This window comes from Pongo abelii, chromosome 4 (genome assembly GCF_028885655.2).
Source record: "Pongo abelii isolate AG06213 chromosome 4, NHGRI_mPonAbe1-v2.0_pri, whole genome shotgun sequence".
Lineage (NCBI taxonomy): Eukaryota > Metazoa > Chordata > Mammalia > Primates > Hominidae > Pongo > Pongo abelii.
Window position 1 is genome coordinate 177,110,653 of NC_071989.2, and position 27,734 is coordinate 177,138,386.

The 27,734-nt window shown below is 46.1% G+C and overlaps 2 protein-coding genes across 24 annotated transcripts in view; one reads left to right on the forward strand and one right to left on the reverse strand.

Moving 5' to 3' along the window:
* The window catches only part of TENM2 (teneurin transmembrane protein 2), a 1,285,801-nt gene that overhangs the window by 1,252,085 nt on the left and 5,982 nt on the right, over positions 1-27,734 (forward strand). For all 19 annotated transcript variants that reach the window (XM_054556187.2, XM_054556189.2, XM_024247419.3 and 16 more), the window contains 2 exons: positions 11,687-11,983; positions 14,040-15,654. In XM_054556187.2, coding sequence (XP_054412162.2) covers positions 11,687-11,983; positions 14,040-15,654 — 1,912 coding nt within the window. The remainder of the gene's footprint in view (positions 1-11,686; positions 11,984-14,039; positions 15,655-27,734) is intronic.
* Positions 1-27,734, reverse strand: part of LOC103890769 (uncharacterized) — a 42,802-nt gene that overhangs the window by 3,683 nt on the left and 11,385 nt on the right. The window contains exon 1 of one of the 5 annotated variants that reach the window (XR_008525616.2): positions 15,254-15,368. The exons of the other annotated variants lie outside the window; for them this stretch is intronic. The gene's annotated coding sequence lies outside the window, so the exon portion shown is untranslated. Of the gene's footprint in view, positions 1-15,253; positions 15,369-27,734 lie in introns of those variants that run through there. 5 annotated transcript variants of the gene reach the window in all.

Consider the following 27,734-nt stretch of genomic DNA (forward strand, 5'->3'; position numbering starts at 1 on the left):
TCCAGACGGAGGCATCTCTTAGTGGAGGAAAGTATCAGTGGCTCTTCCTTACAGCCTGGGGTAATGTAAGATGATGGCGGATGGATAGACTGGGACCACATCCTTTCACCAAAAGCTTTGTAATGGAGTGTTAGTCCCTTCATTCCTGCCCAAACTCAATGCAGGGAAGATTTTCATTATGCCTCCCAAGAACTCCTCAAAGAATCTCCTTTGAAAGAGTCCTCCCCCTCCTGCCCGCATTGTCCTTCATTCCTTTCTTCACTCACTCCGGCCCTGCGAAAACATGAAGCAGGCCAGGCATGGTGTCTCACGCCTGTAATCCCAGCACTTTGGGAGGCCGAGGCGAGTGGATCACAAGGTCAGGAGATCGAGACCCTCCTGAACAAAATGGTGAAACCCCATCTCTACTAAAAATACAAAAATCAGCTAGGCGTGGTGGTGCATGCCTGTAATCCCAGCTACTTAGGAGGCTGAGGCAGGAGAATCGCTTGAACCAGGGAGTCAGAGGTTGCCGTGAGCCAAGATTGTGCCACTGCACTCCAGTCTGGCGGCAGAGTGAGACTCCATCTCAAAAAAAAAAAAAAAAAAGCAGCAGTTACATCATGGCATCTGTGAGCTCCATAAGTGCAGGGACCAGGTCGCCCCGTATCCCTGGTGACAAGTGCCATGTGGTGGGTTCTCAGACAACAGGTGACAAAGAAAGATGTAATAACTGTGCCTTCTATAGGCTCCTTCTTAATGTGTAAATGCTCCCCCACCAAAGTGGGTATAAATTCACAAATACATTGCCGCTACATCTGTCTGGAATCCTTCCACTGCAAGAGACAGGAAGTGCACTCAGACTAACTTAAAAGGGTAGGCGCTGTCTCACCTAACAGGGCCACCACAAGGGAGAAGCTGGCCTCAGAGACTCCAAGATGTCATTAAATGGTGTACTAGTCTGTTTTCAGGCTGCTGATAAAGACTGGGAAGAAAAAGAGGTTTAATTGGACTTACAGTTCCACATGGCTGGGGAGGCCTCAGAATCATGGCGGGAGGCAAAAGGCACTTCTTACATGACGGCATCAAGAGAAAATGAGGAAGAAGCAAAAGCGGAAACTCCTGATAAACCCATCAGATCTCGTGACACTTATTCACTATCACTAGAATAGCACAGGAAAGACTGGCCCCCAGGATTCAATTACCTCCCCCTGGGTCCCTCCCAACACATGGGAATTCAAGGAGATATAATTCAAATCAAGATTTGGGTGGGGACACAGCCAAACCATATCAGATGGACATCTCTCTCTCTTTCTCTTTCTCACAGCCCCCTTCCATCCCATGGCAGGGTTTCTCTCTCAGCAGTTGACCTAATTTTCTCCTACAGAAGACTAATGTCCTCTTCACATTGCGGGGGTGGGGGGTGGTCAGGCAGACTTAGCCAAAGTTGACTCCAGGCTTACATCATCACAGCTAAGTGAACCCAGAGGAAAAAGGAAGGTATCTCCCCCAGCATTTCTATTTTTCATAAAATATCTCATGGAAGTAAGATTGACCTGGCAGAGGGAGTTCACATTCCTGGGCAAATCTCTGGTCAGGGAGCTGGGGATCTGTGATGAGTCAGGCAGGCACAGGTCACATGATCATACCTGTATCTTATAATAGACATCTCAGTAAAAGCACCTAGACAGGGAAGCCCTAGAGAAAAGAGGTGCCGTACCCAAAAAAGAAAGAAAGGGATACAAGGTTAAAATATAAATATCCCAAATATAGTCTACATCCTCCATCCCTCCGAAGCCTAATCATAAGGCAAAACTCCTGGTTCTGAGGATCTAAAACTCCTGGCCCTGAGGATCTCTTGAGGCTCTATTGCCTCCCACCCCAACAAGCCTTTTTTCTAGGCTTTTGGAAGAGAACTGAAATCAACCCCTTCTATTAAGATTTAAAACTTCTACTCTTTCCTAAAATGGATCTCGTGCAGGATGATTCTCTTTGTAAAGGAAAGCATATAACCACGCTCTAGGATATTTCTTCCTGATTATGATTTACATAGAGATTGCAGAAGCAAGAAACAGCTACATGTGTAGGTAGCAGAACAAAAGAAAAATTGCTTCCAAGATAATCTTCCATCATGATATTGGTATTAGTGTTATTAGTATTCCAAGAAGAAGTGGGAGTTAGTAATTTTGTTTTGGCTCCCATATAATTAATATGACATTGCAACTACGTGTTGGCGTGTGTTACTTTTACTTATGTGGCAAATCACAGTGACAGAGGAGTGAGGTAGGGGGATGGGCATGCCTATGTGCACGTGAACACACACACATGAACTCAGTTCTGCGTGGAGCCCACTCAAGCAGATCTGTTAACACACACAAGTCATTATGAAAGCCTGAATTTTCACAACTCCTTCCTGCCACAATGCATTCATTCTTCACGTGACTAATATTTTATATTTTAAACACCTCCTGTGTTCTTGGCACTATGCTAGGCACTGAGTGTACATTAGTGAACAAAAGATTTCATCTTACATGGTGAGCAGCACTTGTGCAGACAGAACTTGGGATAAATTTAATATTAGCTTAAATAACACATAATTAGAAGGGCAAGCCTCTGCAAACAGATTAAATAATGTATTCCCCAAGCAAACATTACTTTTGGGTGGCTTCTGTTTGGGATGATGATGTGGAAAAGTGGAAAAACCCTAATGGAGCTTATGCCTTTACCTCTTACACCTTAGCAAGGAGATAATAATCAAATAAATGTACAAACGATATATAGAAATTGTGGGCTGGGTACGGTGGCTCACGCCTGTAATCCCAGCACTTTGGGAGGCCCAGACGGGTGGATGACCTGAGGTCAGAAGTTCAAGACCAGCCTAGCCAACATGGCGAAACCCCATCTCTACTAAAAATACAAAAATTAGCCAGGTGTGGTGCCGCACGCCTATAATCCCAGCTACGTCGGAGGCTGAGGCAATAGAATCACTTGAACGTGCTAGACAGAGGTTGCAGTAAGCCGAGATGGCACCACTGCACTCCAGCCTGGGTGACAGAGTGAGACTCTGCCTCAAAGAGAAAAAAAAAAAAGAAATTGTGATGGGTGCTTTGGGAAAAATGTAGGGTGGAGATAATACGGAATATATGATATAGGTTAAGCCATCTCTGAGAAAATGACATTTGAACTGAGAACTGAATGAAGTATAGGTAGGAATTTCCCAGGGATGGAGTTGGGGGAAAAGCCTCTATGCTAAAGCCCTAGCATGTGCAAAAGGCCCTGAGGCAGAAGAGACTTCTGCCTGTATCCTGAACAGAAGGAGAGCTCCAGTGTGGCTGGAGTAAACCAGCTGAGGGTAAGGTCAAGGGGTAGAGCCTTATCTTATTGGCCCTTTTAAGGATCTTAGAAATACAGAAGTCTTCTGCAGATTATCCACCCTGTACGTGCAAATGAGCCCTCATGGGGAGCCTCCTTCTTGGACACTAGGAAATATACAACATACCTGACTTCTGGAAGTTCAGGTCAAAGGATAACAAATACAGCTTATTCCGGTCATCTGGGCTGAGCCTCCATACCAGACACCCTCTGCCCCTTCTCACTACATCCCTACCAATGGACCACCACCTGCATTCGAATACTCACAGCATCACCTGAAAACAGCCATGCTCTGCCTGTGCAAGGCCCTTGCTCATCCCCTGTGCTTTCATTTGCTGACCCTCCCCACCTGGAATATTCTCCCTGACTCTTCTCCCACCCTCACCTGTCCAAGCCTTACTCATACCCAGGCCCCCACCGAGCAGCGCTTTCTCTGGGAAATCATCCTCATCATTCCCAGCTCTGGCTCCACGTCCTTCCTCATTGCCACAGTTCCTTCCCTATGTCTACTGCCATTACCACACTAAAAATGGTTTTTGTTGTTGGCTGACCTGTTATTATCCCCCTCTGGCCTGTGGCCTGCCCCTCTAGGGCAGGGGTCATAACTGTCTTGTTCTATCTTAAGTGACAGTCCCAGTAACAAGCACATAGTAGGTGCTCAGTAAATATTGAATGAAACAATGAATGAATGGGATTTTCCAATGACATAATGAAAATCTGCTCCCTCCCACCTCTGCCTATGAATTCCAGGTCCCAGGGGCCTTCCAGAATGACTCTACTAGGTCTTTGGAATGAAGCTTTTCAGATATTTGGAGACCACAGGTGTCCTAATCATATATATATATATATATATACACACACACATAAATAAAATATATTTACACATGTGTATATATATATACACATAAATAATATATACACAAAATTAAAAAGCATGTACACATGTATTTATATATATACACATATATATTTATATATATACATATATACACATATATATTTATATATATACATATATACACATATATATTTTTATATATATATACATATATATATAATTTTTTTTTTTTTTGAGACAGAGCCTTGCTCTGTCACCCAGGCTGGAGTGCAGTGGCACAATCTTGGATCACTGCAACCTCCACCTCCCAGGTTCAAGCCATTCTCCTGCCTCAGCCTCCCAAGTAGCTGGGACTACAGGCATGCACCACCATGCCCAGCTAATTTTTGTGTTTTTTAAGTAAAGACGGGGTTTCATCATGTTGACCAGGCTGGTCTCGAACTCCTGACCTCAAGCAATGCACCCACCTCAGCCTCCCAAAGTGCTGGGATTATAGGTGTGAGCCACAATGCCCAGCCTAATCAGATTTTCTATTCTTGATTTTCCATGTTGGAACTTCAGATCATCAGAGTTAGCAGGGTTGTTGTACCCAGTCTGATTCAGTCTGCTTATTCACTAATGTTCATTGAGCACCAAGCACTTTCCAAAACAAAATAGAGACACTAAGAAAAATAAGATAAAGTCCCGAGTCACCAGTTCCCAGGCCATTACAGACAAGGAAACTGAGACGTGAATGGTGAAGGTATGGTTTTGGTATGGCAAAGCTAATCAGTGACACTGATGAGTGTCAAAACCACCACTCAAACTCGGGTCTTTCCACCTTTCCACCTCACCTCCACCCAAAACAGCAAGTCATCCAAACATAATGTTTGCTTAGGGAATACATTATTTAATGTGTTTGCAGAGGCTCACCCTTCTAATGATGCATTATTTAAGCTAATATTAAATTTATAGCAAGTTGTTTTGTCTCCACAAGCACTGATCCCAGTGTAGCATTGAGTCTTGTTGTGTGGGAGCTGGGGATAGCTACTTTTAAAATCCCAGGCCGGGCGCGGTGGCTCATGCCTGTAATCCCAGCACTTTGAGAGGCCAAGGCGGGCAGATCACGAGGTCAGGAGATCGAGATCATCTTGGCTAACACGGTGAAACCCCATCTCTACTAAAAAAATACAAAAAAATTAGCTGGGCATGGTGGCGGGCACCTGTAGTCCCAGCTACTCAGGAGGCTGAGGCAGGAGAATGGTGTGAACCCGGGAGGTGGAGCTTGCAGTGAGCCCAGATCACGCCACTGCACTCCAGGCTGGGAGACACAGCGAGACTCCATCTCAAATAAATAAATTAATTAAATTAAATCCCAGAGGACTGACCTGGAAAGAAAATGAAGATGTCCTCTAGGCCAGGCTTTACCTGTGGGTAGGTAAATAACTAAACTCTCCAAGGCAAACTCTTCTGCTTTTAAACGTCACCAGACAGGGAGATTCTCGTGACCCCCCTCACTAATCTTTTTTGGGTTTCCCATACTCAAAGCAGGATGGGCAAAGGGTTCTTCTATACGTCTAACTGAAATCTCTCCTGCTGTGTTACAATTCCATTTCCTGGAGGGGATCCAGCCCAGTGTAATTTCCTCCCTCATGTTTCTCAAATCACTAGCTCCTGTCATTGCGCCTGCAGCTAAGTTAGAGTCACCGGTTATAGGCCCAGCAGGGCCGTTTTGACGACAGCGTTTCCTTTTCTCCGGGTTTTTTATGAGCTTACTTGTGACAGGCGTATGCTTGGTGAGATCAAAACGTTCTGGGGGGATATTCTGCAGGGGAAACCACTTCCCAAAGTCTGCCCTCTGCAAAAATAAAAAAGCATGCTAAATAGCTGAGTTTTATTAACTGGGGAAGCCAGGCTGAGGAAAATGCCCGATAATTAAAAATAATGGCTTCCTTACAAACACAAAATTGTATTAATTTAAAAATTGGTTTCTCTATCACTGAATTCCTACCAAGCCGACTGGGAAGGGAATTGTGCTGATCCCGGCAGTGAAAATAATTCAAAATAACTTTTATGTTCTCCAGGAAGCCTCAAGGTTAATTTAAATATTGCTAGCCGGGTAATTTAATTCAGAATAAGAGAACACTGCAGCTAAATTAAAGCTCCCACATGCTCTAAACTGGGGGATCAGGCATCCTTAAAGGGCCGATCATACCTGTTGGACCCTCCAGCATCTCGCACCCACAGCTGGGGCACCCCCCTTTATAAATGGCACCCTCATAATTAAAGAAATTCTATTAGATTACACAACTGGCCTGAAATCCTTGGCTCACCTTCCAGTGAATTTTTCAGATTTAATTATTAGAAGGATTGGGCATTTTAATAGAAATTTTCACATTTCAAAGTTAACTCAAACCTGTGCTATCAAAAAATCCCATTGTCCCAAGGATATAGTAAATTTGCAAGTAAAAACCCACCCTAAGTTATCCATGGCTAATGGCTAGCACCCATCATTACTTCTTTATAGTTGGTGCACCTGGGTCAATGGTCGGAGGCCTCTCAGCTCTAAGTAACAGCAGCAAATCCCAGGGTGGCAGTCAGAGGTTAGGGACCCCTCTTCTTTGTTTACCCAGTATTTAGTTCTTTTGTAATCCCATCCAAGCACTAACCAGGCCTGATGCTGCTTAGCTTATGAGATCAGGAATGTTCGGGGTTCTTTCTGTAATCTAAGCACCCTCACACACTAATATCGTCGTTATTATGATAGTCATGATCACATATATTATTTACATGTTGGTCTTTCCCATGATTACATATTATAGTATATTATGCACACATATATGCATCTATACACACATATGATTATATTATGGTTATATATGTGATTTTTCCCATTGGTCTTTCCCAGGTAACTAAAGATAAGGCCTTATATCACACTGAGTGTATTTTAACCAAAAGTACACAACATCAGAATCACCCAGGGAGCTTTTAAAAATCAAAAATCCCCAGCTGGGCACGGTGGCTCATGTCTGTAATCCCAGCACTTTGAGAGACTGAGGCAGGCAGATCACTTGAGGTCAGGAGTTCGAGACCAGCCTGACCAACATGGTGAAACCCCGTCTCTACTAAAAATATATAAAAATCAGCCAGGCATGGTGGTGCACCTCTGTAGTCCCAGCTACTTGGGAGGCAGAGACATGAGAATCACTTGAACCCGGGGGGCAGAGGTTGCAGTAAGACAAGATCCTGCCACTGCACTCCAGCCTGGATGACAGAGCGAGACTCTGTCTCAAAAAAAAAAAAAAAAATCAACAAGACCCAAACCCCTATTCCCTGAGGAGCTGATTCAGCAGGCGTGGAGCCAGCCAAGCAGCAGAGCTTTAAGAGAGTGTCCCGTGTAGTTTAGAATTGCATGCTTGATGGAAAGCCTGTGGTCCAACACCCCTCAATACTAGAGGTGTACAGCCTGGAGGTTAAGACAGCAAGCTCTGTATGGGGATCCTGGCTCTACCACTTAGTATTTATCTAAACTTGAGCAAGTCACTTAAACTTATCTATATCTTGTGTGCAAAATGGGGATGATAATAATGCCTGCCTGAGAGTGTTGTTGTGTAAATTAGACAAAACAAGGGCAATGCTGAGAACAATGCTCAGCCTGTGTAAGTGCTCAACATGTTGCTATTGCTGTGGTTTTTCTTCCTTGTATACCAGAGCAGACACCAAGCCTGGCATTAGCTGACACTCAATGTTCAATAATTAATAAATGCACTGGGGCCCTATGATATGAGCAAAAAGAAAAAAACATAAGGGAAGGAGGAAAAACTAAGGATGGCCAAGGGGATGGAAATAAGTAGGCATGATGGGAAGTTCCCAGCAGTTGCCTCCAAAAACTCTGGAAATCCTTCCTCGTTGTTGCATCATTCATTTTGCCTAACAAAATGTTGGAGAGGTCTTGAACCAAAATCTGAAACCCATAGGTTTAAGAATGATGGTGGCCTTCCATAGTTGTCCCAGATGAACCAACCCAATGTGACCAAGCTTCTGTTGGCAGAGGAGATGATCTATCTTTCTGACCTCCACTGTGTGTTTTGCTCTGAAAATGATGGCTCCAATCCCCAATAATTCAGACAGCATTAACTTTTGGACCTGTTTTTAAAAAAAAAAAAAATCCTACTACTCAGCCTTTGCCTTCTTGACTATTCCCAGTTGCTGGAAGTTGTTGATAGGACTCTTCCACTTGAAGTTAGGGTTCCTTATAATCCCAAGAACTCACCACCTTTATTTCTCTCCCCATGCTTTGATGCATTCTCTTTTCTTTTTCTTTTTGTTCTTTTTTTTTTGAAACAGAGTCTCACTCTGTCCCCCAGGGTGGGGTGCAGTGGTATGATCTTGGCTCACTGCAACCTCCACCTCCTGGGTTCAAACAATTCTCCTGCCTCAGCCTTTTGGGTAGCTGGGATTATAGACACACGCCACCATGCTTGGCTAATTTTTTTTTTTTTTTTTTTTTTTTAGTAGAGACAGGGTTTCACCATGTTGGCCAGGCTGGTCTCAAACTCCTGACCTCAAGTGATCCGCCCATCTCGGCCCCCTAAAATGTTGAAATTACAGACGTGAGCCACACGCACCTGGCCTATGCATTCTCTTTTCTAATTGTCCTATGATAAATATTCTATCCTCTCTCTGAGACGACCTTATAGAAACAGCAATGGTTTGGAGAATCTGTAGTCCTGGGTTCAAATTCCACTTCTGCCACTTGTCTAGTTATGGGACTCCTGTAGACCTCAGTTGCTCTTATGTAAGATAGTTTCTATGTCATGAGAGTGAAAATGGGATCAGGTATGTAAAGTACCTAGCATAGCACCTGCCAAAGTATCAGGGACTTGTATCAATTTAGATTTGTTTCCACTGCTAGTAACAGATTAGCAATAGCAAGGGTTTAAACAGGATTTATGCTTATTATTTTCCTGTGATCTGAAAGGAGCTTAGGAAAAGCAATCCTTGGTTGTATGGATGAACACTGAAGACACCTAGATCAACAGAGATCTAGACTCTTTTTCTCTGGATAGGCCATCATCCTGGAGGTCTCCAGCCCCAAAGTTACCTCATAGTCACAAGGTAAATGCTGGAGCTCCAGCCATCACATACACATTTCACCCAGGAAAAGGAGGAAAGGGAAGAATTAAAGATTGCCTAGCTCTCAGCTGAGTCAATTTCCTTTAAGAATATTTCCCAGAAGACCAGCCAGCAACAACCACTTACATCTTGTTGGCCACCCCTATCTCTGAAGGAAGCTGCGAAATGTGTTTCGTTACCTGGGCACAAAGCTGTTTCCCAGAATGCAAGTGTCTGTGGTATTAGAATTATTCCTTGTCCCACCCCCCCCACACACACACCCCCAAAGCTGCAATGTGGAGCTTTCAAGGGCCGTGAAAATGCTTCACAGTCTGTTCATCATTTGACACATTTCAGGGCACTCAATGGACATACAATACAGGAAGCAGTAAAGCTGGTGAAGTGTATAAGAAGTTAACTGGTTAAAGTCTGAAGGCCTAAGTTCCAGACCAATCCAACCACTTCACTGCTGTGTGACCTTGAGCAAGTTTTGTAACCACTCTGTTTGAAGCTATTTCTTCATTTGTCAAATGGTCTTTGTGAGCAACAACTCAAACAATGGATGCAAAATGCCTAACACAATGCCTGTATCTATTCGTCCTCAGCATATATTAAAGTCATCATTACTATCAGCTGGACGTGGTGGCTCACACCTGTAATCCTAGAACTTTGGGAGGACAAGGTGGGTGGATCACCTGAGGTTAGGAGTTCGAGACCAGCCTGGCCAACATGGTGAAACCTCGTCTCTACTAAAAATACAAAAATTAGCCTGACATGATGGCACATGCCTGTAATCCCAACTACTCAGGAGGGAGGCTGAGGCAGGAGAATTGCTTGAACCCGGGAGGCAGAGGTTGCAGTGAGCTGAGATCACACCACTGCACTCCAGCCTGGGCAACAGAGCAAGACTCTATCTCAAAAAAAAAAAAAAAAAAAAAAAAGTTATTACTATCATCACCACCATCACTACCATCATTATTACCAGTAAGTGCTGTTGAATCATTAGGGTAAAGTGAGGAGGTACCAGACATCTCTCGAGTCTCTTCCTTCTGCCTGTTTACATCGTCCCTTGCCTTCAGCAGCCACCCCAGGGATGTCTGGATTTGCAGTCAGTGAAGTTGTGAGAGCCTGGGCTGAGTCTGGCTGATTTCATTCACTTCCAGCCACCCACTCAGGGCTAGCTGAATCTCAGGAGTCCCTCTCCTTTGCCCCTCACCAGAGTCTAGTCTCCCAGCTCTGCCTTCTGGGATAGGCTTTCTTCTCTGATCAGATCAACTTCTAAATAAATATTAAATTATGTCTGATGTGTTCCCCTGTTCCTTTCAAATCTAAGTAAATCAGTTCATCCCTTTGTTGGAAATCCCCTAGCCCTGCTGAGCCCTCCCCACTGATGTCTCGCATTCTTGACAGTGGCAAGATTTTTCTCTAGATATTAGAAGGAAAGAAGTTCACATAGGAATGAGGCTTCATATTCCCAAATCTTTGTAAAATATGGATTTCTAAGCCCTGTTCTCCACTCTTCTAGGTAACTTTACTTAAGATTTCATAAGAAATTATGGCACCTGTTCTTAAAGATCATTAGCTTCTCAGCTAACGATGTGCCAAAAAGAGTTACAAGTGTGCAAATATGCAAACTCTCTTGCCCCCAGGGTGGCCAGGCAGCCCAGGCAAAACTCCAGGGTTCAAGTCTGTTGTATATTGCTGTATAATTTGCGCACTGCACAATTTTCACCATTCACACTTTCCACGATCCTATGGCACCTTTGTAATTGTGCAGTGCACAGCCTACCCAACTGTCCATCGCAGCCATGCCTGGGTCAGTCATCTCTGGCCATAAGCTGCCTTATTTTTATCTTCTGTTGCACCATACAAATACTACAATTTTCTTTTCTTTTCTTTTTTTCTTTGGTTTTTTTGTTGTTGTTGTTTGTTTGTTTTTTAGATAGAGTCTCAATCTGTCACCCAGGCTGGAGTGCATGGCACAATTTCAGCTCACTGCCATCTCCACCTCCCGAGTTCAAGTGATTCTCCTGCCTCAGCCTCCCCAGTAGCTGGAACTACAGGTGCATGCCACCATGCCAGCTAATTTTTTATATTTTTAGTAGAGACGGGGTTTCACCATGTTGGCCAGGCTGGTCTTGAACTCCTGACCTCAGGTGATCCACCCACTTCAGCCTCCCAAAGTGCTAGGATTACAGGCGTGAGCCACCACGCCCAGCCAAATATTGCCATTTTCTCTCTGTGCCATGATAAGGAGCTTAGAAAGCACTACTCTAACTTTGGGGTTATTTCTTCCTCCAGTAAACACTTAAGCCCTGGCCATGCCAGCCATGTCCTCCACAGAAGCCTGAGCCGGCATGCCTGGGTGATGTCTTTCAAACCAGGCCTGTTGTGTCTTCCTAGGTCCATGGAAGAAATCTCTTGTCCATTGACTATGATCGAAATATTCGGACTGAAAAGATCTATGATGACCACCGGAAGTTCACCCTGAGGATCATTTATGACCAGGTGGGCCGCCCCTTCCTCTGGCTGCCCAGCAGCGGGCTGGCAGCTGTCAATGTGTCATACTTCTTCAATGGGCGCCTAGCTGGGCTTCAGCGTGGGGCCATGAGCGAGAGGACAGACATCGACAAGCAAGGCCGCATCGTGTCCCGCATGTTCGCTGACGGGAAAGTGTGGAGCTACTCCTACCTTGATAAGGTAGGTGAACATGCTGCCCTGACAGCAAGGGCTTTCTGTTATTTCTGTTATTCCGGCTTCTTTTTTTTTTTTTTTTTTTTTTTTTTTTGAGATGGAGACTTGCTCTGTTGCCCAGGCTGGAGTGCAGTGGCATGATCTCGGCTCACTGCAACCTCTGCCTCCCAGGTTCAAGCAATTCTCCTGCCTCAGCCTCCCGGGTAGCTGTGACTTACAGGCATGTGCCACCATGCCCTGCTAATTTTGTATTTTTAGTAGAGACGGCTTTCCCCACATTGGCCAGGCTGGTCTCGAACTCCTGACCTCAGGTGATCGCCCACCTCAGCCTCCCAAAGTGCTGGGATTACAGGTATGAACCACCGCACCTAGCCATTTCTGCTGCTCTTGTAAGCTAGCCTGATACGCTTTGCCATGAGACATCTTAACATCTTCGACTCTACAAGGACTTCCCTCCTGCTCCCACCCTCACAGGGGGAAGAAAATCTGAAGGCAAATGTTATTCATAGCTCAGCACTATTACCATTGGGGTGGGGGGCGGGGGTGCTAGACGCTCAGTAATGGCAAAAAGGACGAATTGTCTGATTCTATTCCAAAAAAGAAAAAAGTACTGTTGAAGCGGACAGAATCATCCCACTGGCAGCGCGGCTCATCATTACTTAAGAATTGGAAATGCAGTGATTCATTTCTGCCTTGCCCTAAATTAAGCCGTCAGGATGGGGAATTTTGCCTAAAATTCAAGCACACAGAGCAACCCTCTCCTTCTTGGCCTGTTGGCTGAAACAGCCCGTGAATTCTCTCTACGTGATTCCCTGTGTCTGAAAGTGTCAAATTCAGGTCCTCATGCTGGAAAAAGGTCAGGTTGGAGTGGCGGTTTTTAAAAAAAAAAGGTCCCTTTGGGCACGTATCAAGACTTTTGAAGGCTGCCCTGGCCATGTAGTCATTAGACAGGGGCTTGCTCAGCCTGGGCCTCTCACCTAGACTCCCCTTGGTGCAGGTCCATTTCTTCCCTTCTCACCAACTCACTACAGCGGTGACTTGCAGACAAAGCTGTTACCCCTCTGCAAGACGGAACTGCTGTCCCCTTGGTCCTTCCTGAATGCTGTCCTCGTTATGCCTGAAATACGCGAATCATTGACCAGGGGAGCAGGAATCTCCCAATTGCCTCTAATTGAAGTCATTTTTTTTCCCAAAGAATCAGTGATTCTAGGTTATTTCATCTTTGCAGTAGCTTCAAAATGCAGGATGTGGCCGGGTGCAATGGCTCACACCTGTAATCCCAGCACTTTGGGAGGCCGAGGCCAGCTGATCACTTGAGGTCAGGAGTTCGAGACCAGCTTGGCCAACATGGTGAAACCCCGTCTCTACTAAAAATACGAAAATTAGCCAGGCGTGGTGGTGCATGCCTGTAATTCCAGCTACTCGGGAGGCTGAGACAGGAGAATCGCTTGAACCCAGGAGGTGGAGTAGGTTGCAGTGAGCTGAGATTGCACCACTGCACTCCAGCCTGGGTGATAGAGTGAGACTCTGTTTCAAAAAAAAAAAAAAAAAAAAAATGCAGGATGTGTTTTCTCTTTTTTAGATTTAATCAGGGTATGTGTTTCACACAGCTCCCCAGCTGGACCCAGTGGCAGTCATTTCTAAGCAATCTTGGGGTTCGTTGTTATTGAGCGTGGAGGTAAACGTCTTGCCTCTCACTTCAGCTGTCCAAGCCCTCAATTCTTAAAGTATCGTCCAAGCAACATTGGCATTTGCAGGGAGCTTGTTACAAAATGCAGATTCTCAGGCCCCACCCCAGATCTACCAAATTAGACTCTGCCTTTTTACAAGATCCTGAGTATTTTGCATGCACATTAAATTTGGGAAGCAGTGGTCTAGGCAACCACCATGATCCATCAGAATTGGCATGTCCAGTGAAATAAATCTGTTTTATCTGGTCTAAGCTTCCCATCTTTCATGACTTTTGAGTTGACATTTGGGGAAATGGACTAAATTCTGTCTGTTTGAATGCTTGGTCCTCAAAAGCCAACTGATATGTTCTGTTCCCCTTTCCTTTCTACAGTCCATGGTCCTCCTGCTTCAGAGCCAACGTCAGTATATATTTGAGTATGACTCCTCCGACCGCCTCCTTGCCGTCACTATGCCCAGCGTGGCCCGGCACAGCATGTCCACACACACCTCCATCGGCTACATCCGCAACATTTACAACCCGCCTGAAAGCAATGCTTCGGTCATCTTTGACTACAGTGATGATGGCCGCATCCTAAAGACCTCCTTTTTGGGCACCGGACGCCAGGTGTTCTACAAGTATGGGAAACTCTCCAAGTTATCAGAGATTGTCTACGACAGTACCGCCGTCACCTTCGGGTATGACGAGACCACCGGTGTCTTGAAGATGGTCAACCTCCAAAGTGGGGGCTTCTCCTGCACCATCAGGTACCGGAAGATTGGCCCCCTGGTGGACAAGCAGATCTACAGGTTCTCCGAGGAAGGCATGGTCAATGCCAGGTTTGACTACACCTATCATGACAACAGCTTCCGCATCGCAAGCATCAAGCCCGTCATAAGTGAGACTCCCCTCCCCGTTGACCTCTACCGCTATGATGAGATTTCTGGCAAGGTGGAACACTTTGGTAAGTTTGGAGTCATCTATTATGACATCAACCAGATTATCACTACTGCTGTGATGACCCTCAGCAAACACTTCGACACCCATGGGCGGATCAAGGAGGTCCAGTATGAGATGTTCCGGTCCCTCATGTACTGGATGACGGTGCAATATGACAGCATGGGCAGGGTGATCAAGAGGGAGCTAAAACTGGGGCCCTATGCCAATACCACGAAGTACACCTATGACTACGATGGGGATGGGCAGCTCCAGAGCGTGGCCGTCAATGACCGCCCGACCTGGCGCTACAGCTATGACCTTAATGGGAATCTCCACTTACTGAACCCAGGCAACAGTGTGCGCCTCATGCCCTTGCGCTATGACCTCCGGGATCGGATAACCAGACTCGGGGATGTGCAGTACAAAATTGACGACGATGGCTATCTGTGCCAGAGAGGGTCTGACATCTTCGAATACAATTCCAAGGGCCTCCTAACGAGAGCCTACAACAAGGCCAGCGGGTGGAGTGTCCAGTACCGCTATGATGGCGTAGGACGGCGGGCTTCCTACAAGACCAACCTGGGCCACCACCTGCAGTACTTCTACTCTGACCTCCACAACCCGACGCGCATCACCCATGTCTACAATCACTCCAACTCAGAGATTACCTCACTGTACTATGACCTCCAGGGCCACCTCTTTGCCATGGAGAGCAGCAGTGGGGAGGAGTACTATGTTGCCTCTGATAACACAGGGACTCCTCTGGCTGTGTTCAGCATCAACGGCCTCATGATCAAACAGCTGCAGTACACGGCCTATGGGGAGATTTATTATGACTCCAACCCTGACTTCCAGATGGTCATTGGCTTCCATGGGGGACTCTATGACCCCCTGACCAAGCTGGTCCACTTCACTCAGCGTGATTATGATGTGCTGGCAGGACGATGGACCTCTCCAGACTATACCATGTGGAAAAACGTGGGCAAGGAGCCGGCCCCCTTTAACCTGTATATGTTCAAGAGCAACAATCCTCTCAGCAGTGAGCTAGATTTGAAGAACTACGTGACAGGTGAGGATTCTGCCACCAAAGGTGGGCAGTGGCTCCCTCCAGGGTGGTTGTTGCTGTGGGGAAGTTGGGAGGAAGGTCTCCCATCTTATGGTAGGAGAAGCCCATGGGCCATAAAGCCCAGGCAGTGCAGTTGGCAGCACTGCAGAGTCTAGAAAAGTAGAGAGACGGCAGTACAGAGCAGTCATGAGGACTGTTTGAAGATGTCCCAGCCACTTTCATGTCCAGTCAGTTGAAATAACTTTATAAGAGCCCTTCCTACCCCAACAGAGGAAAGCAGTAAGAAGCGGGGAGAGAATAGGGCTCTGGTGTCAGAAATACCTGGTTCAAATTCTCTCTCTTCTATTTATAAGCCAAATGACCTTGGGCTAGTTGTTCAATCTCTCTGAACTATAGTTTCCTTCCCTGTGAGAGGCACTGATAAAACCATCCCACAGAGTGATCATGACAAGTAAATGAACACAGCTGGGCATGGTGGCTCACGCCACCCACGTAATCCCAGCACTTTGAGAGGCTGAGACAGATGGATCCCTTGAGGTCAGGAGTTCGAGACCAGCCTGGCCAAGATGGTGAAACCCCATCTCTACTAAAAATACAAAAATTAGCCAGGTGTGGTGGTACATGCCTGTAGGCCCAGCTACTCAGGAGGCTGAGCCAAGAGAATCACTTGAACTCAGGAAAGCAGACGCTGCAGTGAGCAGAGATCAGGCCACTGCACTCCACCCAGCCTAGGCAACAGAGCAAGACCCTGTCTCAAAAAAAAAAAAAAAAAAAAGGAAATGAACTTGTGTAGTTATAGTCTAGTGCCTGGCAACTAGAGAGTGGATGTTCATGAAATGGTATCTGCTTGTATTATTAACATTGTCATTACTAGAGAAGCAATGAGTGAGCGTAAGTATCGAGATGACTATAACCCAGTTCCTGACCTCCAGAGGCTCATCTGGTGAGAGACATATACAAATAACCAACGATAATGCAAAGTAGAATTAAGTCTTTGCTACCATATAGGTGTCTGTTCAGTTGTTTATCAAAACGCATTTATAAAGTGGCACTGTGCTAGGTTCAGGGGATTCAATGGTGAGTAAGACAAATACCGTTCTCTCAAGGTATGTGTGTGTGTGCGTGTGTGTGTGTGCAGATTAATTCAGATTTTCAAGATTGGCATAATACAGAAGGGCTCATGTCAAAATGGGCCTGAAGAATTCATGGGACCTTGGCCGGCAGAAGTGAGCTCAAGGCTGAAGGAAGGCTATGAACAAATGTCATAAGGACATAGGAAGTTTGGAGAATAGCATAAAGGAGGGGCCAAGAAAGGCAGATTATCTTCTTCTCTGTGATAAGTGAGAAATTGGTGAAATGAATTAGTTGCATGTGGTGGCACATGCCTGTGGTCCAAACTAGCCAGGGGGCTAAGTAGGGAGAATCTCTTGAGCTCAGGAGTTGGAGGCTAGAGTGAGCTATGATCATGCCAGTGCACTCCAGCCTGGGCACAGAGTGAGAACCCGTCTCACAAAAAGAAATGAAAAGAAAAGAAAAGAAAAAGAAATTGGTGAAATAAGAGTCTCTCTCCATCCATCCATTCAACAAATATTTGTACAGTATCTAAAATGTACTAAATACTAGAGACACAATGGGAAGAAAGATAAAGTCCCTGTCCGCAAGGAAATCAGGATGGCTGGATGGCTGGGTGGATGACTGGATGGCTGGCTGGATGACTGCGTGGATGGCTGGATGGATGGCTGACTGGATGAATGGCTGACTGGATGGGTGGATGGATGGATGGATGGATGGATGGATGGATGGATGGATGGATAAATAAATGGATAAATTGATGGATGGGTAGGTGGATGGGTGGGTGAATGGATGGATGGGTGTGTGGATGGGAGGATGAATGGATAGATGGATGGTTGGTAGGTAGGTAGGTAGAGAGAAGGGGAGAGAGAGAGTGAGATCCAAAGAGACCAGGGCCCCAAAGGGCTAACTTTCAGCAAGCAGGCTGGGGTCATCTCACCTGTTTATGCTTTGTATAGAGAAACAATAATGAGGACTCAAGACCAGAACCCCAAGTTCCAGAAAATTCACAGCTCTTGGCCATGGGCCATCGACACTCAGGTGACCGGGGCCACTTGTCCATTCCCAAGGCAGAAATGGAAGCAGCATCTACCTGGAGCACAGTGCTGCCCTCTAAGCCCCATGCTGCAGAAATAAACAACCTTAAAGATCAACTGTGGCCATGCATTGCTTCACTGACAAGCCCCGGACCTTTGGAAGTCGAACCCAGAATCCCCAAGCCCCAGAAGCATCTGGGACCTTTCGGACCCAGAAGCTATGGCCAAGCGACCTAGGCTAACATCTGTAAACCCTCCTGTCCTCCTCCCCCGTGCCTCATCAGAGGCCCTGCCAGGGCTTCCCCGCTTACCCCATGCTCAGCATAACTTTTATCCCCGAAATCACTGCAGCTGCAAATTAAAATAAGTCTCAGGAAAACACACATATAGTATTAATATTAGGTAATGATAAATGATATAAAGATGAAAAAATAGGAAGAAGACATGGAGAGCAATGAGAAGTGTCTCCTTTATGGAGGGGATCACGGACGGCCTTTCTGAGCAGGTAGTGTTGATCAGACATTTATGAAATGCAGGGAGAGAGGAGGAGTGTTCCAGAGACAGGAAACAGTGTGAATGGGGAGGTTGACTAGGCCTACCTTAGCCATAGGAGAGAATCCTGCCCCACACAGAATGTCCCTTCCAGAAGCCTGGTTGGTATCAGACACCTTGGGAATGAATCAGCCAGAGAGGCAATAAAGAGAAACCCACAGTGTGGGCTGGACAGACATGTCCCGCTGCCAAGATGCAAACAAAATCATTTCACAGGGCACAGTCAGCCTCACTGACCCCCTCAGCTACTTACCTGGCTCTCCAGAAAAGGCAAAAAAATAATTAGCAGGGTTTTCTGAATAACAATACTGCTTTTCTCATTCCGGTGCTTCATGGAGACTCAATAAATGGGAATCAAATCAAGTTGAACTAAGTCCAACGAAATTGAATCCAGAAACCATTAGAGAGTCTAAAATAAAGGGTGGTGTCAGAGAAGCGGCATGCATAGGGTGGATGTCTTCAGTGGGAGCCAAGGGAGAGAAGGAGCCAGACCAGGCACAGCCCACGCTCGGGCAGAGACCTGGGAGTGGGGATCTGAGTGGAGAACACCAAATCGTTCTCTGCTGTTCACATGTTGGCTCATCTGTAAACCCCATCTAAATTAGTCTTAATTTGCCACTTAGGAGACTAGCAGAGTAGCTGAACTCACTGCTCACAATTTAAGCAGAAGAGGTAATTAAGATGTAGTCGGGAGGAACACAAAGAACAGAACCTTTTCTCTCCAGTACCCAGTAGCGCAAAAGAATGGTGGCTGTTTGGAAACAGAACTCTCTGAATGCAAGTGGCAGCTCCTGAAGCCAGAGAAGGGTCTATTTGTTCTGCCCAAGAATGTGAGGACAAAGGAAAGCAACCCAGAGTACTGACTGGGTAGGAGCTCAGAGACATCTGGGCAGGAACACAAGTTAGCCTCCAGGAGCAGGCGGAGGGGGCAACAAGTGGTTCCTTCTCACTCACAGGCTCCCAAGCAGCACCCTTTTGAACAGTTACTTTTTAAGGTAATATATAGATGACTGACATACCTGTGATGAAAAGATATGAGAAGAAAGAGTGTAAAAGAAAGACTGGGCCAGGCATGGTGGCTTATGCCTGTAATCCCAGCACTTTGGGAGGCCACGGCAAGAGTATCACTTAAGTCTAGGAGTTTGAGACCAGCCTGGGCAATAGAGAGAGATCCCATCTCTACCAAAAATTTAAAAGTTAGCGAAGTGTGGTGGTGCACACCCGTGGTCCCAGCTAGTTGGGAGGCTGAGGCAGAAGGATTGCTTGAGCCCAGGAGATTGAGGTTGCAGTGAGCTGTGATTGTGCCATGGCACTCTTTGAGACCCTGTCTTAAAAAAGAAAAAAAAAAAAAAGACTGAGAGACTACCTCCCAACAACCTGCAATGGCCTAGACTTTTCCAATTTTAGCATCCCAGGAAACTCTTCTGTTTTGGACGCACGGTAATCTATACCCTGCCCCCAGCTCTGCCCTATTCTGAGGCCAGTTCTCTCTGATATTAGAATCTGAGTCCATCTCAAGACACCACTTCTTGGCTAGGCACGGTAGCTCACACCTGTAATCCCAGAACTTTGGGAGGCCGAGGCGGGTGGATCACCTGAAGCCAGTAGTTTGAGACCAACCTGACCAACATGGTGAAACCCCATCTCTACTAAAAATACAAAAAAAAATTAGCCAGGCATCATGGCAGGCACCTGTAATCCCAGCTACTTGGGAGGCTGAGGCAAGAGAATCACTTTAACCTGGGAGGCAGAAATTGCAGTGAGCTGAGATCACACCATTGCAATCCAGCATGAGAAACAAGAGCAAAACTCAGTCTCAAAAAAAAAAAAGAAAAGAAAAGAGGCACCACTTCTAACCTTGCCAGTCACTTGCTGTGTGACTTAGACAAACATCTCAACCCTTCAGAGCCACAGTATTTTTTGTTTGTTTTTTGTTTTGTTTTGTTTTTTTGAAACAGAGTCTTGCTCTGTCGCCCAGCTGGAGTGCAGTGGCATGATCTTGGCTCACTGCAACCTCTACCTCCTGGGTTCAAGTGATTCTCCTGCCTCAGCCTCCCGAGTAGCTGGGACTACAGGTGTGTGCAACTACGCCCAGCTAATTTTTTTGTATTTTTAGTAAAGATGGGGTTTCACTGTGTTAGCCAGGATGGTCTCGATCTCCTGATCTTGTGATCAGCCCGCCTTGGCCTCGCAAAGTGCTGGGATTACAGGTGTGAGCCACCGTGCCTGGCAGAGCCACAATTTCTTCATCGGCAAAATAGTGATAATAATAGCAGTCACCTTTTGGGGTCTTGAAAACTAAATGCATCATGACATGTAAAGTGCCTAGCACAGAGCAAAGGCTAATAAAAGCACAGAGCAAAGGCTAATAAATGCATTCATTATCATTATTATTATTATTATTATTTTTTGAGATGGAGTCTCGCTGTGTCTTTCAGGCTGGAGTGCAGTGGTGCGATCTTGGCTCACTGCAAGTTCCGCCTCCCAGGTTCACACCATTCTCCTGCCTTAGTCCCCTGAGTAGCTGGAACTACAGGCGCCCGCCACCACGCCCGGCTAATTTTTTGTATTTTTAGTAGAGACGGGGTTTCACCGTGTTAGCCAGGATGGTCTTGATCTCCTGACATTGTGATCCGCCCGCCTTGGCCTCCCAAAGTGCTGGGATTACAGGCATGAGCCACCACGCCTGGCCACGCACTCGTTATTTATAAGCAGCTATGGACTTGGAGGTGGGGAGTTCAAAGATGAAGAGTGAGGACACTGCCTTTGTATTATTTTCTGAGGTATGTGGAGAACAATCTCCCGATCCACCTTGAAATAGATTCCAACCCTGCTCTGAATGACATTGCTTTAGCAAACTGGAAGCCCCAGATAAAATTTGAGTTCAGTGACCCTCCTAGATGTGGCCCATGATGATGCATATATCCCCCATCCCTTTCTCCCTGGTGGGTCTTTGGCTTATGAACCCCAGGCACGCTTTAGCTTAAAGTCAGATTTTGTAGAGTTTAATTTATCTAAGTGAGGAGGAAGACACAACCTCCTTCTCACATTATCCTCTTCTCATATTTACACTTAACACCTGAAGATGCTGTGCTGACAGCGTGTTCAGAGTGGATAATCACACGCTGTGAAGAACGTGAGAAGAGGAGAGTCATGAGCTATTAGGCGGTGCCACAGTGCCAGCTCCTGCCCAAGCAATTCCCTCTAGACAGATTGTTTAGGGAGCCTGTTACCAGATAACAACAATTACTTCTAAAGGAGGAGGGGTGTTGTGTTGTCTCAGAAATGCCTTCCGCAGCATGGAGGAGTCACTAGAATAAACATTTCCAAAGGGATTGAGGCTCAGAAACCAGCCATGTTAGAAAATTTAAAGAAGAGGAAAGAGGGAAAGGAAGAGGAAGAAGGGGAGGAAGAGGAAGAAGGGGAGGAAGAGGAAGAAAGGGAGGAAGAGGAAGAAGGGGAGGAAGAAGTAGAAGGGGAGGAAGAGGAAGAAAGGGAGGAAGAGGATGAATAGAAAGAAAAGTAAGAGGAAGGAGGAAGAAGAGGAAGAAGAACTACAAGAACTAGGACATAAGGATTGCTGTTCATGGGAATGGCCATTGAAATTCCTGGTCACAGAGGCAGGAGGGCTCTTAACATCACTTTCACCTCCTCAAGGGATCCTGAGCTAGGGAGAGAGAGATCCCTGGAGGAAAAAGATCCCAATGAGGAGAGTCTTCTAAAGGCAAGGTCTTCTCAGCCAGGTGCGGTGGCTTATGCCTGTAATCCCAGCACTTTGGGAGGCTGAGGCAGGTGGATCACCTGAGGTCAGGAGTTCAAGACCAGCCTGGCCAACATGGCAAAAGCCCGTCCCTACTAAAAATACAAAAATTAGCAGGGCATGGTGATACATGCCTGTGATCCCAGCTACTAGAGAAGCTGAGGCAGGAGAATCTCTTGAACCTGGGAGGCGGAGGTTGCAGTGAGCCGAGATCACACCACTGCACTCCAGCCTGGGCGACAGAGCGAGACGCTGTCCCAAAAAAAAAAAAAAAGAAAGAAAGAAAGAAAGAAAAGAAAAAAGGACAAGGACTTCTCTTGCTTTTCTTGGAATTCCCTACATACCCTATATCCCTGGTGAAAGATGGGATGATTTGATGTGGTATACAGATGAAGTATTAAATAACAAAAAAACACAGATGGGGAGAGGTAGTCCCTTTCCAATGCTCTCTTAATTCTTCCAATTCAGAGGAGAAAGTCTCACTTGATGCTGGTATGTATTTACACCTCATTAACACTTTTTTTTTTTTTTTTTTTTCCTTGAGACAGAGTCTCCCTCTGTCACCCAGGCTGGAGTGCAGTGGCACGGTCTTGGCTCACTGCAACCTCCGCCTCCCGGGTTCAAGCGATTCTCCTGTATCAGCCTCCTGAGGAGCTGGGACTACAGGTGCCCACCACCAAGCTGGGCTAATTTTTTTATATATCTTTAGTAGAGACGGGCTTTCACCATATTGATCAAGCTGGTCTCAAACTCCTGACCTCAGGTGATCCACCCACCTCAGCCTCCCAAGTGCTGGGATTACAGGCATGAGCCACCGCACCTGGCCTCATTAACAGTTCTAATCTCCCTTTTCAACAGAGAGAGCAGGTCTAAGTCTCCCTCAGTGGCAGGTAACAAAATCAAGTGCTCTAATTTAATTGCTTGACTTTGTTTTCTTTGTTTTAATTTTACAGTTATTTTCTGTTTACACCAAGTAAGCCTACTTTCCCATTCATGGTAGTGACATAAAATTTATTTTTTATTTATTTATTTTATTTTTTGAGATGAAGTCTGTCTCCCAGGCTGGAGTGCAGTGGCGCGCTCTCAGCTCACTGCAACCTCCGCCTCCCAGGTTCAGTTTTCCTACCTCAGCCTCCTGAGTAGCTGGGATTACATGCAGGCGCCACCATGCCAGGCTATTTTTGTATTTTTAGTACAGACACAGTTGCACCATGTTGGTCAGGCTGGTTTCGAACTCCTGACCTCGTGATCTGCCCTCCTCAGCCTCCCGAAGTGCTAGGATTACAGGCGTGAGCCACTGCGCCCGGCTAAAATTTATTTTTTTAATGGATTTACCTAAATGGAAAGGCAAATTTATTTTTTAATCAGTAAATAAATAATAATACAAGTGATACCTAGATATGGCAAAAATATATATATATGTGTATATATATGTATATATATTTTTAGCAACAGGTGGCCATGAATATTCAAAGTTGAGAAACCAGTGCTCTCTACCCAGGACCTACCTGGTACATAGTAGATGCTCTGTAAATATATGGCTGTTGCCAGATTAAAGCCAGGCTTCTCTCTGCTTGATATTAACATACTTTTTAAGGCAATTTCAAACCTATATTCTTTTTTTTTTTTTTTTTTTGAGATGGAGTCTTGCTCTGTTGCCCAGGCTGAAGTGCAATGGCACAATCTCAGCTCACTGCAATCTCCACCTCCCATGTTCAAGTGATTCTCCTGCCCCAGTCTTCTGAGTAGCTGGGATAACAGCTGCGTGCACCACGCCCGGATATTTTTTGTATTTTTAGTCAAGACGAGGTTTCACCATATTGGCCAGGCTGGTCTTGAACTCCTGACCTCAGGTGATCCACCCGCCTCGGCCTCCCAAAGTGCTGGGATTACAGGCGTGAGCCACCGCACCCGGCCTCAAACCTGTTTCTTAAATGGACTATTGTTATGTGTGTAGATGCCAAGTCTTTCAATGACTAGTCTGTGCCCAAGGAAGGTGGATAGATCAAAGCTCCCAGATTCCTTCTCCTTAGAGGGTTCTTATATATCCATATTTTTGGCAGCAATGTCAACGTTAAATATCTCACAATAGTCCCGGGGCAGAAGGTAGTTATGCCTGAGCCCCTTCAGAAGTGTGTTCTCAGGCAGAGACAGATCCACTGTCACACTACTACTAGTCAGGGTAGCTCTTGCCACATATGTCCAGTGCTCATTCAGTCATTCATTCTATAGATACTTATGGAGCACCTATCTTGTGCCAGGCATTGTTGTAGGGCCTGGTGAGACATCAATGAAGTAAACAGGTTTTTAAACTCCCCATCCTGGTGAAGCTTGCCTTCACCAGGCAAGCTGGAGTGAAAGAGACAATAAATACAATAAATGTGGAAATGACACAGCATGTTAGAAGCATGTGACTGTTGTTTTGGGGGGACATGAGCAAGGTAAGGGGACTAGGGATTGCAAGGGGTGGGGATGGGGGGTGGCAGTTGGGGTTGGCCTGACCGGTCAGGCAGAGTCTGAGCAAGACTGAAAAGAGGACAGAGAGCGAGAGAGGCAGAGGATACGTTTAAGGAAAAGCCTGCTGGGCAGAGGGCCTACCAGCATAAAGGTGGTGAGATGGGTGCGTGCCTGGCATGTTCAAAGAACAGCACAGAGGCAGGAGCAAGGGAGAGCATGGGAGATGCGGTCAGAGAGGTCGTGGAGAGGGCCCTTCCAGGCTATTAGAAGGACTTTGGCTTTTTCAATGAAAGAAGTGGGGAGTCCCTGGGGTGCTCTGAACCTCTGAGGAATGTCATGGGCAGCTCCTGATTTTTTTTTTTTTTTTTTTTGGTGACAGAGTCTCACTCTGTTGCCAGGCTGGAGTGCAGTAGCACGATCTCCGCTCACTGCAACCTCTGCCTCCCGGGTTCAAGCAATTCTCCTGCCTCAGCCTCCCAAGTAGCTGGGATTACAGGCGACCACCACCATGCCCAGCTAATTTTTGTATTTTTAGTAGAGACGGAGTTTCACCATGTTGGACAGTATGGTCTCGATCTCCTGATCTGGTGATCCACCTGTCTCAGCCTCCCAAAGTGTTGGAATTACAGGCGTGAGCCACCGTGCCCAGCCAGCTCCTGATTGAAAGGCTCACTCAGGCTGCTGTGCTGATAAGGAATGTGGGGTGCAGAGCGGAAGCATGGAGGCCAGTTAGACATCCCTCGGGAGGTGCTGAACCGAGTAGAGGCAGTGGAAGTGGCGAGAGGAGACGCATACTCAGGATCTATTGTGAAAGTAAAAGTAAAGGATTTAGCTGCATGACCCGGCAATTCCACACCTATGCATACACACAAGAAAACAGAAAACAGGCTTTCTATGCATACACACAAGAAAGAGGAAAAGAGGCTTTCAAACAAAAATTTGAACAGGAATGTTTATAGCAGCATTATTCATAATAGTAAAAAAGTGGAAACAGGCCGGGTACAGTGGCTCACGCCTGTAATCCCAACACTTTGGGAGGCCGAGGCGGGGGGATCACGAGGTCAGGATATGGAGACCATCCTGGCTAACACGGTGAAACCCCGTCTCTACTAAAAATACAAAAAATTAGCCAGGTGTGGTGGCACGCACCTGTAATCCCAGCTACTCGGGAGGCTAAGGCAGGAGAATCACTTGAACCCAGGAGGCGGAGGTTGCAGTGAGCCGAAATCATGCCACTGCACTCCAGCCTGAGTGACAGAGCAAGGCTCAGTCTCAAAAAAAAACCAAAAAGTGGAAACAACCCAAATATTTATCAACTGGTAAATGGATAAACAAAGCACACTGGATGCTCCAAAATGGATGAAACTTAGAACCTTAAAAACATTATGTTGAGTGAAAGAAGCCAGGCACAAAAGGCCACGTATCATGGGATTCCATTCATGTTGACATGAATGTCCAAAATAGGTAAACCCATACAGACAGAAAGCAGTTTGTGGGAGGGGTAATGCAGAGTGACTACTAATGGGCATGAGGGGCTTTGGGGGGTGATGAAAATGTTCTGAAATCAGTAATGATGGTTGCATAACTTTGTGAATGTACTGGAAACCACTGAATTGTGTACTTTCAAATGGTGAATTTTATATGAATTTTACTTTTTTTTTTTTAAAGGGAAACCATTAGGCTGGGCACAATGGCTCACACCTGTAATCCTAGCACTTTGGGAGGCCAAGATGCAGGCATCACCTGAGGTTAGGAGTCCGAGACCAGCCTGGCTAACATGGCAAAACCCCGCCTCTACTAATAATAATACAAAAATGAGCCAGGCATGGTGGCGGGCACCTGTAATCCCAGCTACTCAGGAGGCTGAGGTATGAGAATCACTTGACCCTGGGAGGTCGAGGCTGCAGTGAGCTGAAGTGGCGCCACTACGCTCCAGCCTGGGTGACAGAGTGAGACTCCGTGTCAACAACAACAAAAAAAGGAAACGGTTTACTAAGGGATTAGATATGGGGAGTGGAAAAAAGAAAGGAGGATGACAGCTGGAAGGATGGGGTTATTACCCAAGAAGGAGAAGACTGTGGGTGGGGCAAGTTTGGAGGAAGAACAGGAGTTCAGTTTTGGACGTGTTAAATTTGAAATGTAATTAGCTATACAAGTTCAGCGTTCAGGAAGAGGTCTATGCTGGAGATACGAATTCTGGGGTCAGTGTCTGCATGTAGATGGCATTTGGGGACCAAGCCTAGCTAAGATCACTGTGATTGTTGAGTGGAGATGGTTGGGAGAAGAAGCTCATGGACTGACTTGAGTCCGGGGCATCTCAACATTAAGAGATTGGGGAGATGAGGAGGAACCAAAAACAGAGAGCAGCTACTAATGTGGGAGAAGAAAAAAACAAGAGAATGTATTATCCAGAAAGCAAAGGAAAAAAAAAGGCAGGAGAGTTCCACTTGTCAAACACTCCTGATAAGTCAAGTAGGATGAGAACCAAGAGCAACATTGGACTTGGCAAACGGAGGTCACTCATGACCTTGACAAGAGTAGTTTCAGGGAAGTCGCCGAGGCAAAAGCCTGATTCAAAGGAGACGGGGAGAAGAATGAGAGACAATGAGAATAGAAAATTAGTTTGAGTTTGAGAAGTTTTTGCACAGGAGAATTAGAAATGGGTGGTCGGGGGCAAGAGGGGAAATTTTTTAAACATTTAGCAGCATGTCTGTATGCTGATGGGGTTGATCCACTGGAAGAGAGAGCAAATCAATGATGTGGGGTGAGAGAGAAAATTGCTGGAGTGATGTCCCTGAGTTGGCAAGAAAGAGTGTGACCAAATGCACAGGGGGAGGATTGAACTTGCACAGCTCACCTAGAGTGAGAGGAGAAAAGCCAGAAATATGAGTACAAGTGCTGTTAGCCATATCACCATCGGCAAATGTGATGAGAGTTCAGGGAAATTGTACCCTGGCTGCATCATTTATCTCAGAATAGGAGATGAGGTCAGCTACTGGGAGGAAGGAGAAGCAGGTATTGGGGATTTTTGGAGATGAGAAGGAGTAAAATTGTCCAGGAGGATGAGAGGATAGCTGAATGGAGTAAAGGAACTTAGTAAGATCACCAGGCAGCAGGGAGGCCTGCTTTCAATTCCTGCTGGGGAATGTAAAGTGACACGGGTCAGCACAGTTATGATTTTTTCCCCAGCCACATTCAGCTGCACA